The sequence below is a fragment of the Electrophorus electricus genome, chromosome 11 (assembly GCF_041902795.1).
Source record: "Electrophorus electricus isolate QZ-2024a chromosome 11, ASM4190279v1, whole genome shotgun sequence".
In the NCBI taxonomy this organism is placed as follows: Eukaryota; Metazoa; Chordata; class Actinopteri; order Gymnotiformes; family Gymnotidae; genus Electrophorus; species Electrophorus electricus.
In genome coordinates, this window is record NC_137507.1 from 26,710,410 (window position 1) to 26,728,068 (window position 17,659).

A 17,659-nucleotide genomic window follows, 5' to 3' on the forward strand; every position below is an offset into this window, starting at 1 on the left:
CCTTGGCAGCTCACGCTTGCAACACAAGTGGGATAACGTGTCAAAAGACTCCCATTCTTATTTAAAGCCCACTATTACAGCCATATTATTCTGAGCGTATGGCTTATTTACTTCTTGGATGTTTCACTGTTGTTTATACGTAGATCACCTCGTAAAAAGAGGTTAACCCTAAACGCATTCGTTCGCAATAAAGGAAACGTATCTACTTCCTCTTATTCTTCGTTGATATGATGCAGCATATAACTAAAACAGATGCTATAAATCCAAGATGCGCTGCATAGCCTGCACGCCTGCCAAATGTAGCTGCCAACACGCTGGTAAAGGATGGTTGGACCATTTAGGACCCATTGTTTCTGAGCTTCAGCTATGAACTGCAGATATGCCGCATGTTTAGCCCACCGCTGCAATACCTGACTCGATTCACACGCTATACGTCAACATTAAGACTGGAGCTGGGAACTATATCCTGCTAGAAGAAAAAGGAACAATAACACCATAATAATACTGTACTAGACTGTGCTGTACTATTATGTATTATACAATATAATAATAATAGTATATCAATACTATATCGACACTTTTTACTCCGTAAAAAGTTAACCCACTCACTCCTACAGTTTAAATATTTGCGATATTACTGTGCGCCACAGGTACGTATAAAACAAATTGGCAGAGGATAAGAAATATCACTGAGTTCATAATACTTGGATGTACGATGCTATAACCATAAATGTACTAAAATGATCCGTTTTGGTGTTATTTATCGTCAGTATTTCATATCCTGTACCGTTATTGATATGAATGAAGAAAACAAAAAATTGCCCATGGACATAAGAAACCAGTACTGGCCACACTTAAGAAATCCATTCATTAGGAGGATCATGCGTTCACGTCGTTATACTAGCGCCCCCCTATGGAAGTGACGTGTAAATACCTCGGTGTGTTACCGATACGCTGCTTAGGCCAAGATTTCGCGTTATATAGGTCATGGACTTTGACAGTTCTGATTTCACGCGGCACTCTATATTACTCGCAATCGCAGGGCGTGGACGTCACTGTGGAAGCAGCGCGGCACAGTCTCCTTTACATGTCCTTTTGGCTTCATTATTAGCTTGGACAGCCTGCATGACTCCAGTCTGAAATCTATACATCCCTCTTTCTCTCTCGTCTCGTGGTTCACCTTCTCCCGCTGCTTCGCGAGCGTTTTAACGCGTTTAGCCATCGGGTGGAAGGATGTGCTTGTCACAGGAGATACGCGTTTTTATCTTGTCTCTAACAGCGCCGTTTACGCTTTATGTAGTCAACAATATCTCTTCATTACAAAAGTAAGTAATGATTTTCCGTTCCAGGTTTCAAGTGCCAAGTATTAAATTCATTTTTAAGTATCTTACCTTTATGGGGCTATTGCAAAAAAATCGTGTTAATCGACTCTGTTGCAAATGCATTGCATAATATTCAGTTTATATGGTCTTCTGCATTGGTTATCATTCAGTTCTGGGTCATTACCAAGTAAGTCATCAAGACCAAACTACAAAATGCTTTTAAAAAGTTGTCCATTCTCTTAGGTAGCACTGGCACAAATATCCATTGTGGGGCTCCATTTGTAACTTCATTGTTTGCCTTTACCTAGACCTGTAGTTATACTGGGACTGGAAGCAGCTATTCTCATGACTGTTTTCTTCATGGTACACCTGTGTGTTCGAAAGGAGACATCAGTGGATCCTCTGTTCTATGGTAAGCCTGCCCGGATATAGAGGATTTGGGGTAAACACGACATGCTTTGTTGATTATAGTTATGGATGAGGCTGGAGAAAGATTTGCCCTGGGTCAGAGACGGTGTGAATTAAACGCAGAAACACCACAATATGTTAGACGCTGTCAAATAAAACTACACTTTGCAAGACAGATATAGCACAAGTGTGTGTGTGTGAGTGTTTGGCAATATTTTCTTCATGCCAAAGAATGAACTTTAAGCTTATCTTTAATTCTTGGCTAAACTGCAGCGCAGCTGACTCGTCTCTTTGTGGCCTCTAAAACAAATAAAGCAAATAAATCAGCACCCGGGCCTCTCCTCACCCTGTCGCTCCTAACACGTATCCCATCACCCCACCCTCCACCTGTGGTCATCGATCGTGAACGTAAGCACACGGGACCCTTTTTAGCAGTGGGCGGTGGGGAAAAGCAGAGCCTGTTTGTCAGTGATTGAAATCCAGCCTCACTTACACAGCCACAGGCCACCATAAACTCAAACCGGGGGAGGAATCAATAAACTCCAGGGCAGAGGAACGGGAAAGGGGATGACAGCAGAGCGGGATGGAGAGAGGATTGGGATGTCAGAGAAAGGAGCGGAGCCGGAGCGGGGGGGGGGGGGGTAACTGTGCCATTTACTCACCGTGTGCTGTGGCCCTTCTGTTTCAGTATTTGCCTTCTTTGCTTACACCTCTGTTGCTGATCTCACGAACGCGCTTGAGCAGGACGGCTATATCAGAGGCTTTATGGACTTCTACACCTACAAGGTTAAGAAACAGCTACGCACACAGACACCCGCGCACGCCACACCAAGCGTGAGGAGCTCACCTCTTCTCATTGTTTTTCTGGCACAGGGCAAGCCCTACCTGAGCACGGCCTACTGTATCCTGATGAGCTACTGGAACGGCGTGGTGCATTTCACCATGCTCCTCACCGCGATCTACCGCATGTGCAGAGGGTGAATGCCGCCAGCGCAGGGGCCTGATGGAAACATAGCGCGAACTGAGGGCCCCTGAGTACTACATCACACAGGATTAGTTCTCAAGACATTAGTTATAATTTAATTTAATTTCAAGTTACAATGCTGTAGTTTATTGTGAGGGAATCTGTTTTTTTTTAATTATTAAAAAGGTTAACATGCAGATGGTAACCTTTATAATAATAATTCAGGCTGAATTACCATCCTCTCTCTCTCTCTCTCTCTCTCTCTCTCTCTTTCTCTCTAGGAAACCATTTCGGAGTATTGCTTTAGTGTGGGCAGGTTCAATGATAGCCACTCAGGTCGTCTTGATCCCAGGCATTGTCACAGGTGAGGGATAATCTAATCTGGACACTAAGAACATGCTTGCGTGGTCTTGGATATGAGACTGATGAGCACACGCTCTATAGTGGGGTCATTGTTGGTTAGCTTTAATACGCTTGTGTGTTGACTAAAGATCAGCCGCTTTTCTGCAGGCAAATATGGTAAATCCATCTACCCAGCCTTTTGGTGCAACATCCTGTTCTTGATGCTGCCCGTATGGGCGGCAGTGAAACTTTTCAATAGGCCGAGGGAGCTGCCAATCATTCCTGCAGACAAGGTGAGGTGCCCGAGCTAAGACTGTAGCGAACACTGTTCATAGATCATTCTGACCCTGATATTATAGGGCATGGGTTTGATCCTGTCAAGAATTCTGTCAAAGGGAAAGTTCAAGAAAATATAAAAAATCCAAAATCTGCATCTGTGTGGTGTATAAGGTGTGTGTGTGTGTGTGTATATGAGTGAAGGATGTCATCTGCGTCTGCAGGTTGAGACGGAACAGAAGAAACGGCTCGTGTCTCGTCCCAAAGACCTTCTCCTCACACTCGCTCTACTAGGGGCCGTGGCCTTCACCGTGTTCAGGGGCTTTGTCAGTGCCCCTTCAATCATTCTTTCCTTCGCTCATTGTTCTTTTATTCGTGTTTCCATTCATTTCTTCATTAAAATGAAACCGTAACTGATCAGGGGTCAGCGTTTAACAGGAGCGCAATTCGGGGGAATCTCTTCCAGGTGGCCCTTGAGTGTGCGCTGGATGCCTGTTTCACCTACATTTACCAGTATGAGCCCTACCTGAAGGACAACGTGGCCTTCCCTAAAGTCATGGTACATGCTCTAATGGAGCGATGAAAACACGAAGCTGTGTGGTAGATTTGGTCGACCCTGCACTACCTAGACCAGACTGATGCTTCTTCCCTCTCTCCTGTAGATGTTGGTCTTCCTCTTCTATGCCTTACCCCTGATGACGGCATGCGCCTATGGGCTAACCACTCCGGGATGCCTTTGGATGCTGGACTGGACTTTGTTCCTTGCAGGAGGCATGGCTCAGGTAACTCGGTTACATTTGCTTTCTTGGGCATTCTGACCTTCGGGTGAGCGTGCCAAATCCACCTGTTCAGGACTTCCACCCGGTCTCTGATCCGGGACTCTTTGTCGCGTCTCTGCAGGCGCAGTGGGCTCACATCGGGGCGTCTGTGCACTCCCGGACCCCCTTCACGTACCGCATTCCTAAAGAGGAGTGGGGCCTGGTTCTGACCCTCAACTTTCTGTACCTGGCCACCCCTCTGCTCCTGGCACTGCGCTGCTACCACGACCCGGCCTTCTTCCTGAAGACTGTGCCCCTGGCTCAGGTCGACAATGACAAAAAACGAAAGTAGGAGCGGCGTATGTGCATGACGCTGTTGTCTTACGTACCTACGGACATAAACAACAGCACAATTCTGTGATAGTGAGACCTTGGCGGATGCATAAGGGCGCAATGGGAAAACTGTGCTTAACAATTAAATGGACGCTGTGTGGGGAAAACAAGTACTGTAGTGTGGGCTGAGGCTACTCATTGCGTCAGGGCTCCGGAGGTGATAGTTCCTAGCTTGAGACTGTTTCCTCCTCTCAGTAAGTGTTGAAACCGCACCCGCTTTTTCTCCTGGGACAGAAAGGTGGTGTGGTGCACTTCTTGTCCTAAATGTCCCCTGCCTTCGATTGGGTTCAGACTGTTGGACCGAACACCTTATCTCTCCTCTCAGGATGAGTCATTTGATGAAATCCAGACTCGGTGCAGGAACTCTGGACTCTGACACACGCTTTTCTGCCCACACATCATCAACTGTAGAATTACTTCATACTGTTAGTCCTTGAACCCAGACACCAACAAGCCTAAGGCTGGTCAAATGCTGGCGAGCAGGATTTTTTTGCAAAGATGTCAAATACATGACCGATAACAACTATTTTTCAAATAAACCATTTTGATATACAGACAACAACAACAAAAAAAGGATTCTTATCGGTGGTGAGATTTCTTATTGTTATTGTTTATTGTTTATTGTTTTGTATAGCTGTATAACAAATGGCCTTGTGTGAGGATTACAAATCTTGAATATTTAAATGATTTTAAAAAATCAACTTAGATTTCAAACTAACCTTACTGTCAACATTTTAAAGGAGATGAGTGGAGGTGGTGTTAGGAAGTGCAGTCCCCTGATATGAACCCTATCTCTGCTCTTGTGAAACTCACTGTTTATTATATGTGTTTGCCCAGAGGGGAAGGCACAGGTTCAAAAACCACTGCAGGAAGTGCTGCAGGCTTTGCAGATTAGATTCCCATTAACCCAGCATGACTTTAGCGAAAGCGCACGGATCTGCGTGGGCTGTTACGAAGCCGCTTTCGTTTGCTTTGCCAAAGCACTGACGCTTGGCCCTGTGCTTTACTGATGACATCACGCAGGCCTTCATCTACAGTTGGCCTAGTGAACTCTGACACGGTCGTCTGCTGATTGAAAAAGATAAATGAGGAATGTCTGTGGGGTTGTACAAATGTGTTGTTAAACAGTTACCACTCCCAGGCTGTCACCGAGCGACTTTTGGCAGACATAGCGACTAATGAACAGAAGAAATTGATGTGGATAAAGAGTTGTTAAGTGTTTATGTAGCCTAAGGAGGCCATGTTTTTTTTTTTCATTAAATGTGTGCCAGACACTAAAAAAATATACGGCCATCTGTCCCTGTCATTAATTTCGACGGCCTGCTCTGCTTGTGAGAAACATAATCCTGTTAAATGTCCTAGAAAGAAGCATGTACCCTACAGCCTTCTTCAGAATGAACTGGCGCTCACTAGAAGGGCAGCAATTTCCCAAACATTTGTGAATTAAGTTGAGTGTCCACTTGGCCATCTTCAAACAGATGTCTTTCCCAGCTTCTCATTAGTATTTTAAAACCACTGCCACACCAACACACTATGTGAATTTAGGCAACCCAATTTTTTTGCTATGGTAATCCCAAACTGGAATGCTTTATTGTGAGAGGTTACTATGGCAATTCAGGCAGCATTGTGATTGGCCGTAAGTGACAACAGTGTTGTCATTATCTTAAAGATCTGCGCTCTCTGCCTCTTCCATGGAGAAGAGAGGTATATGCTGAGTTGGCTTTAGTGCATAAATAAATTTAGATTATGAGTCAGATTTATGCCTGAAAACAGGATTTCATAAAAAAGTAAATTGTGTTAATCAACCTTAAGGACAGAGACTTTTAATGGTCATTAGTTCAAAACCCCTTAAAAGCTGCAATGTAAGTCGGCGGGTAAAAAACTGCTGTAAGCTAAATTGGTAGATTAAATGTAAATTAATTTGTTCTTTTGACATCAGAGAAACACAGATTTCAAAACGGGCTGCTTTTGCTGCATAAATTCTATATATGGATTGTATGGACTAAGAGGTGTATGCAATTTGAAACTTAAACAATATTTACATGTAACTTCAAAATTCTTTACTTCAATAAAGCAAGCAAAATTGCATTTTGCCATGATAGGCGCCCATTAATCAATATGGGGCACACTGCAGATCATACAGACCGTCTATATGCATGAGTGTTCCTGCCCTTCCATATCTTAAAATAATGAGATTAATAGGCTCTGATCCTGGATCAGTCTCGTAACTTTGTTTTTCCCCCTTTGTCTATGTTTACTGATTTGTGGTCACTCCTTCCCCTGCGAGAGTGCCTATATTCAAAGACAGCAGGCCTCCTCCCAAGGAAGCCTCCATCTTTTGAAATCACAAGCATGCCATTTAAACCAATTGCACGTAATAAACTGAAGTAGGAGTCTTTAAGTAGCTTAAGAACAATTTCTGGCCCGGGCAGACTAAGTAGCCCAAGAACAATTTTTAAAAGTATTAAACAGACTGCTAGATCACAATTATAACCGGCCAGTCTCGTTAATTAAAACAAACAAAAAAGAGTCTATGTGGAACACGTTTACTGAGCACAATATGCTTCTGGAATTGTGAAACAAAAAGGGAAAATTCGAATATCCATTGTGATTTGAACAGAAAATGGAAAAGAGGATCCATTATGCAAAAGCACTGGAGTGTATGTTTAAAAGAGGTGGTTCTTGTAAATAATATCTATGTATGTGTGTGTGCTTTCGAAGCTGCAGTGAGATGGGTTCAGATCTCACGCTTTGAGCTGTGGGTGTGAATGAAGGACCCCCCCGTTACTGCCATAGACACAGAACAAACGGCACTGCCGATGTGGAAACTGCCTTTTTCAGAGGGCCACCAGGGGTGGGTGGGCAAGCCACAGTGTGCTTCCCTGAGCAGCAATTGAAATAAAGGCATCAATGATGGCTAAATTCAACACCATCAGATCACGAAGGCTTTCAATTCAGATTCGTTTAGCTGCAGGCTGGCGGGGACTGGGATAAACGGCCCCTCTTTGGCCGCGGAGAAAGGACGCTGGGCTGCCGTCAGACCCAAGGTAGCGACATTTGTCATGCCAGGCCGGGGACTGCGCAGGTCATGGTCTGCAGACCTTTCTAGATCGTTTGGCGGAGATTATGCTTCTCGCCAGGAATCTCACCGCAGGCATGGCCAGCCCTGCACCTTTAGTTCAGTCCTAATCGAACACCTTTGATCCAGCTAATAGAGGGTTTTGAGCATGTCTGAACAGAGGAACATGGGTTATTAGAGTCAATTTGGAACTAAAATTGGGGCAGGAGGGCTTGTATTAACCACAGCATCAGGACTACAAAATGAGTGGGGGACCTGATTGGCCCTGTCCCCCCCAATACCATGAGAGGTGACGTAGGCAAATTCCAGCCCACTGGCCAATGAGACGGCAAGAAGCTGAGCCTTCATGCTAGGGAGGATGGGAGAAAAGATGATCCCAGTAAACATTGTAAATGACATCAAATCTCAGTCAATATCAGATAATCTGAGGCTGCATTGGCAAAATTGTTAGTTTTGACTACTTTGGTGAAAACCATTGAATTGCCTTTGATGTCGGAGAATGTGGCTCAATGCAGTTATGTGTAGGTTGGTGTATTATTTACTTGAGAAATGCTAATATCTGTTACACCTTTCAGTCAGTAACAGTACAGAAAGAGTGCCAAAGAGACGTGAAGCAATAAAACATAAAACTATTGCAGCTATTTACAACTATCATGCTAAATGTTACATGCTAATACCTGGAGACTTAAGAACTAACCTGTTGATTTGTGAAACATTTGCATTCTATCTGGTGCAAATAGCAGGTGTGTGTGTGTGTGTGTGTGTGTGTGTGTGTGTGGACAGTTAGGTGGTAGCCAGGGTAAGAGCTGAGTGACAACATCCCATAATAAATATAGGGAAGCACCCTTCTAAAGAAACAAAATCCCAAATGGGGTAAATATCAACAAATCAACAAATTACTATAGCTGTGAATAAGCAGATTCCCGTTCCATTTATTTACCAGTAGCCAATAAACTTACCTCATCCTCAGAGCTATTGGAGAACAGCATAATCTATGTTTAAAGTCACATATATGAGTTAAATGATTTGTGATCCTGTCATATAGGGGTTATATATACCATGTGGTGAACCTCCCCGTTAATATAATTGTGTGGAATTTTTTTAAGCTTATATTATTATACCTATTGTTAAAAATTATTTATTAATGCCTACCATAGCAAACGGTATAATCAGGAAGGTCTCCATACAAGTGGTAGTAATGATTCAATCAGTTTTATTGTTGGTCTGTTTCCAGCTTAATAAAGAACATAACACAGCAACGAGAAGTAATAAGAACACCAAAAGAGGACACATTATCTCAGAGACCAAATCCATCACACCGCTACCCGCAGATCAGTGGGAGACACTGTAGAAGCGCCGTTGCACTGGTTGACGGACCTCCAAAAAGTGCGGACTGTTTGCAATTACAAGCGTCGCTTAAAAAAAAGTTCTCAACCTTTCTTATACCATTTCTTTTTTCCCCCATTCTTTTAAAAATTATCCGAGGAACATCTCTGAAAGCCAATGAAACTAACTTCCGTTTGCCCGATGACGGACATGGCTGCAGCCTGTAGGCGAATGGCAGGCGGCCTTTGGGATTGGGACAGGCGTACGTTCCCAAGGGTTTCCGTGAGGGTAACAGAAAGCACAAGAAGAGATCAGAGGTTGCTGAGATTTACAAACGAAAGGTCACCCACTGGATTAAATGCTTTTTTTTTCCAGGTAAAATATTGACGAGGATCTGTTTGGGCTATAATCCTGCAGTGCAGGTTACTTGTGTTGATCTCTTTTTGTCTAACACCATATGTACTTAGAAATACATGTTATAAATAAACACAGAGTAGGCTACATGGAATATGACAGCAAGCGAATATTAGAGAATAAGTCAAATTGCTCAACTATGTAACAGAATAGGTTACTAAGAACGCAAAATACACACCAAGTTATATTAAGGTCGTGAGGCTACGACAGAACGAATGGTGGATGTATAAAGATGAAGTGGTTTTAATGTTTGTTTTTAGACAGTATAAAAGGTTCCAACATCACGACAAAAGCGCGCGCGCGCACACACGCACACACACACACACACACACGCACGCACGCACGCTCGCACACACGCGCACACACAGGGTAGTAATTACATCACCGACACACACTCACATAAATGATTAAACGTTAAAAGGCAAGCTCTCCGACAGCGCTCACACCTCGCACTGGGTCTTCCCACGTCCCACACGATCCGAACGGCTTTTCTCGAGACACTTAACGTCAAAGCATCCGCAGCCACGGGTTAGAATGTTATATACGCACGAGCGGTTCAACACAGGCAGTATCACCAAATTCGTCTGATTTTTTTGTTTGTTTTTTTCTCGAAGAGCGCACGGCCACTTGACATGACTGCAGACGTCTTCGCCACGATAGGTTCCTTTGGCCTAAATGTGTACCGAATCTCTCGGTATTAAAACTGTCCATTGTCTACATTATGGATTAGAAATTCTGGATAATAAATATATTTTAAAAAAAATTATAGCGTGGCAGCGCTGGAAAAAAAACAGCTGATGGTCAGAAAAGCGTATAATTAGCTGCTTCAATGAGTGGAGCACTCTGTACGAGGGTTTATAGGGTAATACCTACATGAGAGTGGACGAGATGAAACAAACACAAGCAGTGAATAAAAAGTAAAACAGTGGAAAGACAAACAAACAAACAAACAAATAAACAAACAGAAAACCAGAATAACATTCGGGGACCTCACACACTAATGTCCAGGAACGCAGGGATCAGTCAATCCCGCGCAGGCGCACACACTCGCTCCCCGCCTCGAGGCTTCGGTACAAAGGAATAAGAAAAGGGCTGCCAATTCAACAAGAATTCATTTGCTATTCAAACCTTCTGTACCGAAACGAAATGATAATTAACAAGATCTGCGGCAAATGTATCAATTAGGTACACTGAGTCAATCAGACGTTCATTAACACTGTTAATTTTTAATCAACAGCGTTTCAGCTAACACTGAGGTTGTAAATGGGAAATGGTTCAGTGGTAAATTGTCACTGCCGATAGAAAATCTAGTAACATACGTTAGAACTAGGTTCTGTCCCTACTTCTATATATTTCTTTCTTCCTAAGGCTTGAAAACTAATATTTCCCCATTATTATTTTTTTATGGCTTTGCAAGATTGGAAAATCGTAACTGTAAACACACTGAAGTTTCATAACAACCAGTCCGGTGGTGTGTATAGGTTTCTTGTGGTAAATTGCTGTTGTGGGGGATTTGGTGTTTTCTCATCTCAGAAACCATATGCAACCTTATCATTGTTGGTTTTTGGGTGGAAGTTTTAAAGTGATATAATACTGATCAGATGGAGGGTATCATTTCTTTAATTTTGGGGTACCACATTCGTTAAAGCATTATTGCACTATGATAGAGGATATGGATTACTCTAACCAGACAGATACTCTGCAAGACCTATGACATCATTCCGCTATGACTACAAAAATCATTACCAGTGGTTTGACTGGAGTGTCAGAAGCCACACAATCCTGCCTCCAACACACGGGTGTAATCAGGTGATCGGGAGAATGTGCCCTGCAGTCCAATCGTACCAGATAACTTCAGCTGTGTTAACTTCGACTCTGAATACATTAAACTAAGTCGTATATTAGTGGCAACATTAGAAGAGTCCAAAGGATGAAAGAAAGAAAGGATGAGTCTGAATGAAAGAAAAACATGAACGAGTGGAGAAGGGGACGAAAAAAAAGACATGATAAGTTCTGTCCTCGAAGGTCTCTTCACCCTCCTCAGCACCCTCCGAACTCGGAGTGAAGGGAGAGGCATCATACAGGGATTCATGGGTGGTGACTGGCGGCTCTAGTCCCGCCCCCTGTGGCCAGCCCCGTGTCTCCGGTGTCGCCGGTGCTCATGACGGGATCTGTGGTGTTGCCGACGGTAACGGTGGGACCTCCGTGCTGGTTTTGGAATTGAAGAGAGACAGAGAGAGAAAGATGATGCTTGTGTGAACAGGAAGTGGCTCGGACAAGCAGCTTCAATATCAAACATTTATAGCACAACCAGTGTTGCTAAAAAGTGCATTAATCACTATGATGCATTGTATCAGCCATTGGATCATGACAATAATATCGTATCTCTATCCCTGGAACCACACAACACAGTTCATGGCTTCCCTGCTGTGCCAGAAATTGAACCATCAGCCATTTCATGCGGCCTTCACAAGTCGATACACAGGTACACAGAGAGCACAACTGTGGCTAAATCCCATTCATTTAGTGTCTAAACGCTAACACCTAGCATATATCGCCCCTCCCCCCCGGGCCCTGCCCTGCCCACGCTCACATTTTGCGCAGATGATCTTGGGCCTCTCCCAGGTGCCGTTGGGCCGGCAGCGGGCCGTGGGGACGTGCCGCTGGAAGAAGCCATCGGCACACTGGTAGCGCACCACCGAGTGGATGTCGTAGTGCGAGCGCCTGCGACCCACCAGGTATGCGTTGTCCACAGCAGGGGGAGTGCTGCACATCACTGACACAGAGAGGAGCAGGTGCGTTATGAATATGCTATGAACGCTGGGGCCATGAACGAATATTCATGAACAGTGAGGCGTGACTTGATGAATAAGGACTTGTGCTAATGAGTGGTTTGGGACAGTTGTATAGGAATGAGCTGGAGGTTTTTGGCGATTTTAGGTGTGACGTGTTCTGGTGTCTTTATCACCATGGCTGGGGCTCATGAGTGATCTATAACTGGCAGTAATACAGGAGTTACAGCGGTGCTTACTGCAGCCTGGCCGCTGCTCACTGGATGGCTGAGTTTGTGCAAACCTCAGGGTGTCTCACACATAACTCAGATGGGAACAAACACACACACACAAACACACACACACTGCAGGGAAAGGGAAAGAGAAGGAGAGGAAGAGAGAGAAAGAGAAATACAGTGGGGGGGGGCACACACATCTCATGGAAGTAGATTTAACATTGCACACACACACACACACACACACACAGACACACACACACACACACTTCTCAAAAGAAGTGGTCCGCTGCTATGTGCTGGTGGCAGCCAGCCAGTGCCAGTATATTCTCCCGTGTGTCAGTCTGGCTCCAGTCGTGATAACTAAGGTTTCACGGCCCTCCTTCAAGCTTCATTGCCTTCACACCCCTGCCCCCCACTGACTGATGGCTAGACGCAGGGCCGTACATCCAGCCCCATTCGCCCGAGGCTGCTCAGACGGTGGGGCAGGGCCCAGCATACAGGCACGGTGCCAGCGGAGGCAGGCAACCCGTGGGCCTGCCCCTCGAGGGCGTCAGGAAGGCGAGGCTAAGACCGAGGCTCCCCTCCGCTACAGGGTTGAGGAAGGAGAGGGTGTGTCTGCCTGCCGGGCTACAAGCAGCCCTGAAGATCTCTGAACCACACGCTTGCTGAGCCACTGTTTCAGCAGGGTGGCTTTGAACAGGACAGAGGAGGAAACATCACTGGAAGTAATGGAATGTCACTGGAAGCTCTGGGTAATGGAAGAGTAGAGAGGCTGTAGGAACTGAACCTCGAGGGTGGCTGTGATTTGAATAACTGTGTTCTACGATATAAACGAACTACCTTTTGTAAATGATTATAAATGATTACAGTTCAAGATTTTGGATTCGAGGCCTGGAGCTGAATATGTCTAACCTACAATCCAATACATCATTATTAATACAACATTGTTTTTTTTGCCTCCTGTGTTGCTAGGTGAATAATGTTAATGTTTTATATGTCAATTTAAAACTACTGAAACTCTGACTTTCGACCGGTAATTTTAAAGAATGCGAAGAAAATATCATGGATGCTATATCTCCCGCAAACGCTGTATCTCCTATTGCTCTCCTATTTCTGATAACAGCTGAGGGATCTTGAGGGACGGCAGTGAGAGCTCATTTCGGATCCTTGTGACCGCGGCCGTGTTGATTGACAGTCTGCGTGGAGCTGAGCCCTTGGCTGAGCTGATGGAGTGTGTGTTTCAGAGTGCATCTGTGCTGCACAATCGATAGTCACTTAAAGCAGAAATCAGAGACCGCTCGGAGGTGTGTTTGCCATGCCGAAGCCACTGCATCAAGACCAGGTAAAAACACTCAAACAGCCTTAAGTGATTCAGGCCACGTAAAAACGATCTTTTTTTTTTTTTTTTTTTAAAAAAGGTCGCCTGAATGGTCTTAAACGATCTCGCAAACTGGTATCAAAAAGACAGACTCGCGAACTCAAGGAGCTGACAGTGATATCGTTGAGTAAGCGGCCAGAATATATCACGAAGATATTTGTTCCAAATAAACACTGTTCCGCCTGGTGGGTTTTAATGGAATTTTCTTTTACCAAAAGAAAACTATTCTAGCACTATCCGCCAGCGCTGGTCCGAGCGTCGCAGAAGACGTGGGCCAGCCAGAGGGCAGCTCACCTGTGCCCTTCTTGCAGATGTAGGCCAGGTTGTAGTTACAGGGCACGTCGTTCCATCTCCCTGCCTCTCGGGAGATCATCACCACGCAGTCCTCTCCGCCCGCAAAGAAATTGTCTGGCTGGTTCTCCCGCCAGTTCTCGTACACCTGTTACGGCAGGGGGGTAAAGACTGGTCACTGGTCTGGGAAAGCTGAGCAGAGGTCAGACTACAACCCATCAGAGCAGCTCAAATGAGATCAGACTTTGACCAGTCAAGGTAACTCAAGCGAGATTACACTCTGACCGTTTAGGATAGTTTAAATGAACAAGGTCTGACCTGACAGGGTGATTGAAATGAGATTGAACTTGCTGGCCATGGTTACCCAGATTAAAATAGAATCTGACCAGTCAAGGTTAGACAGAATGTTTAATTTAGGAGATGTAAGACTTTACTGGTCAGAGTAACTCAAATCAGACACAGATCAGACTCTTACTGCTCTGCTTGTCTAAGGGTTAGGTGGGCTCTGAAATCCTCTGAACATCTCTGACGACACTTCACCTGCGCTCAGACTGGTTATACTACACGATGTCGACGTGCTTTAAATATGCAAACGAACGCGACTGGATCGTTAAAGCTGCATTCACCAGGTCCACGCTGTCGGTCCACTGGAAGTCCTCCTCTACTGTTCTGTCATTAAGACCGATCCACACGTTCTCATGGCCCAGACCTAACAGATGGAGAGTGAGGTTTCAGTATAGCAAGTCGCTGTGCCGCACGACTCCGCGTTGAAGCACCGACCGCACCAGCCGGTGCTGATGACACAATAGCGTTTGTCACAGGACTGCGTAATGGGGGGAAACATCGAGTGCATCCTTTGCTACGCAATAACCAATAAAGACCCGGATTAACGCATGCATGCCATGCTCTGAACACATCACTCCGGGTAGTCCCATGGCTCCTTCCCGGTTGGGAGTTGTCCATAGTCTGATGTTTTGGGAAAACGTTGTTCTAGTGTAGATAATGTCTGGTATGTGTGGGACTCGCCGTTGAGGAAGTCCTGCTCCACGGGGGAGGTGACGCTGCTCAGGTGGCTGCTGTGCTCCCGACAGTCCTTCTCGGCATCCTCCCAGGTGTGGCGACGCGGGAAGAGCCGGTAGCAGTGACCGTGGAACTTTTTCCAGCCATGCTCACAGCCCTCGGTGTCTGCGGCGAGAGAGAGGGAGAGCGAGAAGAAGAAAGAGAGAGAGAGAGAGAGAGAGAGAGAGAGGAAGAGGGAGCGAGACAGAAGGAGAGAGAAAGAGAGAGGGAGAGGAGGAGGAAAATGAGGGAGTGGAGGAAAGAAGAGAGACAGATGAAAAGAGGAAGAGAAGGAAAGAAAGAGTAAAAGAAAGGGAGAGAGGAAGAAAGAGATGGAGGGGAAAGGCAAGTAGAAAACAGAAACGAGAGTAGATGAGGAGAGAGAAAGGGACAGAAAGTGAAGTGCACATGAGCAGAACATTCGACCTCTCAGAGGCACCATCTGCTCTAAGATCTCAATTTAAAAACGCCTTAGTGGGGTTCCACCTTCACGCTATAAATCTAACCAGAAATGTGCCTACACCAATAAGTAGATTTGCATCAACAAAAAAACGTTTCGCGGTGTTTGGCTTATTTTGCTACACTCTTTTAAGAGGTGTACAGCTCAATGAAATCCTTATATTTGTAAAAAAAAAAAAAAAAATGTTTTGGATGTGCGCATGTATGTGCGAGGGAGTGCGCAAGCAGGATGTGTGAGTGCCGTCAAAACCCGAAGTGTGACAGCTGGTCTTTGGCTCACACCAGATGAGTGTGATATGGGACTGGTTATTACAGCCGCACAGGGTGATAATTAAGACCCCGTTGGCATAAAACCTTCGGAGATGAACTGCAAATTCTAATATTCCGCATAATTTACCTTCACCACTCCTCCGAAGACGATCCGCGACTCCATTTATGTCATCAGACTCTTGCTGGCACTTAAGTGACGCTAACGAGCGACTTCTACTTCAGTTGACATTCCCGTAATGTGAAACACTGCCTCAGATGTAAAGTAATAACCTCCAGTATGTCACCAGATTTGGCTTATAATGGAATACATGTAATGACGTTATGTAATGACATTACAGTCAAACGTAACAAGGATCACTAACTCCTAAAGGCTCTGAGAGAGGGAACGGTGCCATGGCTGCATGGTTTAGGTTTAAACCATATTCCATGTGACGTGCATTGGGCTTTGCCCAGGGTGCATTTGTGGTCTTTTACTTAGCTCATTCGCTCTTCCTAGAGACATTCCTACTTCTCTTTGCCATCATTAACGCACACAAGGCAGTCTGAGTGCTAACAGCTTTGTTTACGGTCAACGAATTCGTTTCGTGTGGACACGAGATTTGTTTATTGCGAGCGCAGGATTTTTTTTCCCCCTAATTATTGGATCTTCCTGGCAGTGCTGCCGGGGAAGGCACACGCCATTTGGACGAACGACTTTTACACGTCTCCCGATTTAGTGATGAGCCTGAAGGACCAGGCAGGAGCTTCTGGGATGGTCCATGTCTCCCGCCAGGGAATGCCTCCACAGACGGGAAATCGGAGGCTACAGCCAGAACCCTGTCGTCAGTGAAAATGGCGCTCTGTTAGCGTTCTTTAGCCTTCTGTAATGGAGGAGTTTTGTCAACCTCCATGACACCTCCATGGTGGTCAGGTAGAGGTGCCATAGCCTTCAGGACTGTGAAGAAAACTACAACATGTACGTGGGTGGAGGAAGACTACAACACATGCATGTTTGGAGCAGACAGGGCAGCGTTGGCCCCGTAATGTGAAGTGATTCCCCTGATTCTACTAGCATGAGTGTCTACAGTGTCTACACAAGACTAGAGAAGTGCAAATAGCTCCAGTCCACATGCATTAGCTTGTGAGTCATTTGTCTTTGTCGATAATTAACTATTGCTAAAATGACACTAATAATATTGATCAGATTATTGTTTGAACATAGATTGTGATGAGAATTATTTGTTTTGTTTTGTTTTTCCTACAGCTTTGCCTTGCCTGGACCATACTTCAGGATCCTGACTGTCATAAAGCGCTTATTTTTTCAATAATTGATTCATTTTTCTAAAAAAAAAAATTTTTCAAACAGAAAGGACCTTAGCCATCTGGTGTTGTCTTTTTCAAAACTATTCAAATTAAAACTCGGCTAGTCCTTTATGAAGGAACCCAAAATGTACTTTAAAGAAATGAAAACAAACTTATTTTCTCCTCAAGAGCCTCTTGACTCTCTCTGATTTAAGATAGTAGCATTTGTTTAATGATACATGCCATTTTCCAAAGCAAGTTATCCTGTATCAGCAGTTTCATGTAACACATTACTTAAAGTCGTTAACGTAAGGCGCATTAACACTGTGATTATGTGCAGAGGGATAAAAAACAAACAAACATGGTTTTAGAAAATGGAAGCTTATTTCTTACAGTTTGAATGTTTGGGGACATGCTGTAGGGGACCAGTGGTTCAGATTTATTTGGCAGTTAATGGGTTAAAACGTAACCCAAACTGGTCAGCAGGTCAGAAGGTTTTAACAGGTAATCAGGAGTTTGGAACTGACTATATTTTTAAAGCAAAGCTGTCAGCTCTGTGTCACTAGTATATCACGCTGAGCTGCTATCTTGCCTGAGCTTCGGACTACAGACACCGCGCTTTGTGACAG

General features: G+C 44.8%; 2 protein-coding genes and 1 long non-coding RNA gene across 5 annotated transcripts in view; 2 read left to right on the top strand and 1 right to left on the bottom strand.

Annotated features, from left to right (window-relative positions):
- Positions 1-1,045: 1,045 nt before the first annotated feature.
- Positions 1,046-6,697, top strand: tm6sf2a (transmembrane 6 superfamily member 2a). Its single transcript, XM_081723997.1, has 10 exons — positions 1,046-1,325; positions 1,631-1,734; positions 2,419-2,516; positions 2,604-2,707; positions 2,976-3,058; positions 3,205-3,329; positions 3,537-3,638; positions 3,779-3,871; positions 3,975-4,094; positions 4,213-6,697. The coding sequence occupies exons 1-10, from the start codon at positions 1,234-1,236 to the stop codon at positions 4,420-4,422; spliced, it is 1,131 nt and encodes a 376-aa protein (XP_081580123.1). The 5' UTR covers positions 1,046-1,233; the 3' UTR covers positions 4,423-6,697.
- Positions 6,698-8,738: 2,041 nt separating this feature from the next.
- Positions 8,739-17,659, bottom strand: part of ncana (neurocan a) — a 52,138-nt gene continuing 43,217 nt past the window's right edge. For all 3 annotated transcript variants that reach the window (XM_027023797.3, XM_027023798.3, XM_027023796.3), the window contains 5 exons: positions 14,988-15,146; positions 14,588-14,670; positions 13,965-14,109; positions 11,876-12,058; positions 8,739-11,490 (listed from right to left, as the gene is read on the bottom strand). In XM_027023797.3, the coding sequence (XP_026879598.2) occupies positions 11,393-11,490; positions 11,876-12,058; positions 13,965-14,109; positions 14,588-14,670; positions 14,988-15,146 (668 nt within the window). In that variant the 3' untranslated portion in view covers positions 8,739-11,392. The remainder of the gene's footprint in view (positions 11,491-11,875; positions 12,059-13,964; positions 14,110-14,587; positions 14,671-14,987; positions 15,147-17,659) is intronic.
- Positions 12,839-17,207, top strand: LOC113585975 (uncharacterized). The gene is made up of 3 exons (XR_003411563.3): positions 12,839-13,044; positions 13,416-13,634; positions 16,993-17,207. It is a non-coding gene; the product is annotated as an uncharacterized LOC113585975 (long non-coding RNA).

Excerpts from the sequence above, each read along its gene's own strand:
- tm6sf2a (XM_081723997.1), top strand. The coding sequence starts at position 1,234 with ATGTGCTTGTCACAGGAGATACGCGTTTTTATCTTGTCTCTAACAGCG. Across the intron at positions 3,639-3,778 it reads TCACCGTGTTCAGGGGCTTT|GTGGCCCTTGAGTGTGCGCT; the intron begins GTCAGTGCCCCT and ends AATCTCTTCCAG. Across the intron at positions 3,872-3,974 it reads TGGCCTTCCCTAAAGTCATG|ATGTTGGTCTTCCTCTTCTA; the intron begins GTACATGCTCTA and ends TCTCTCCTGTAG.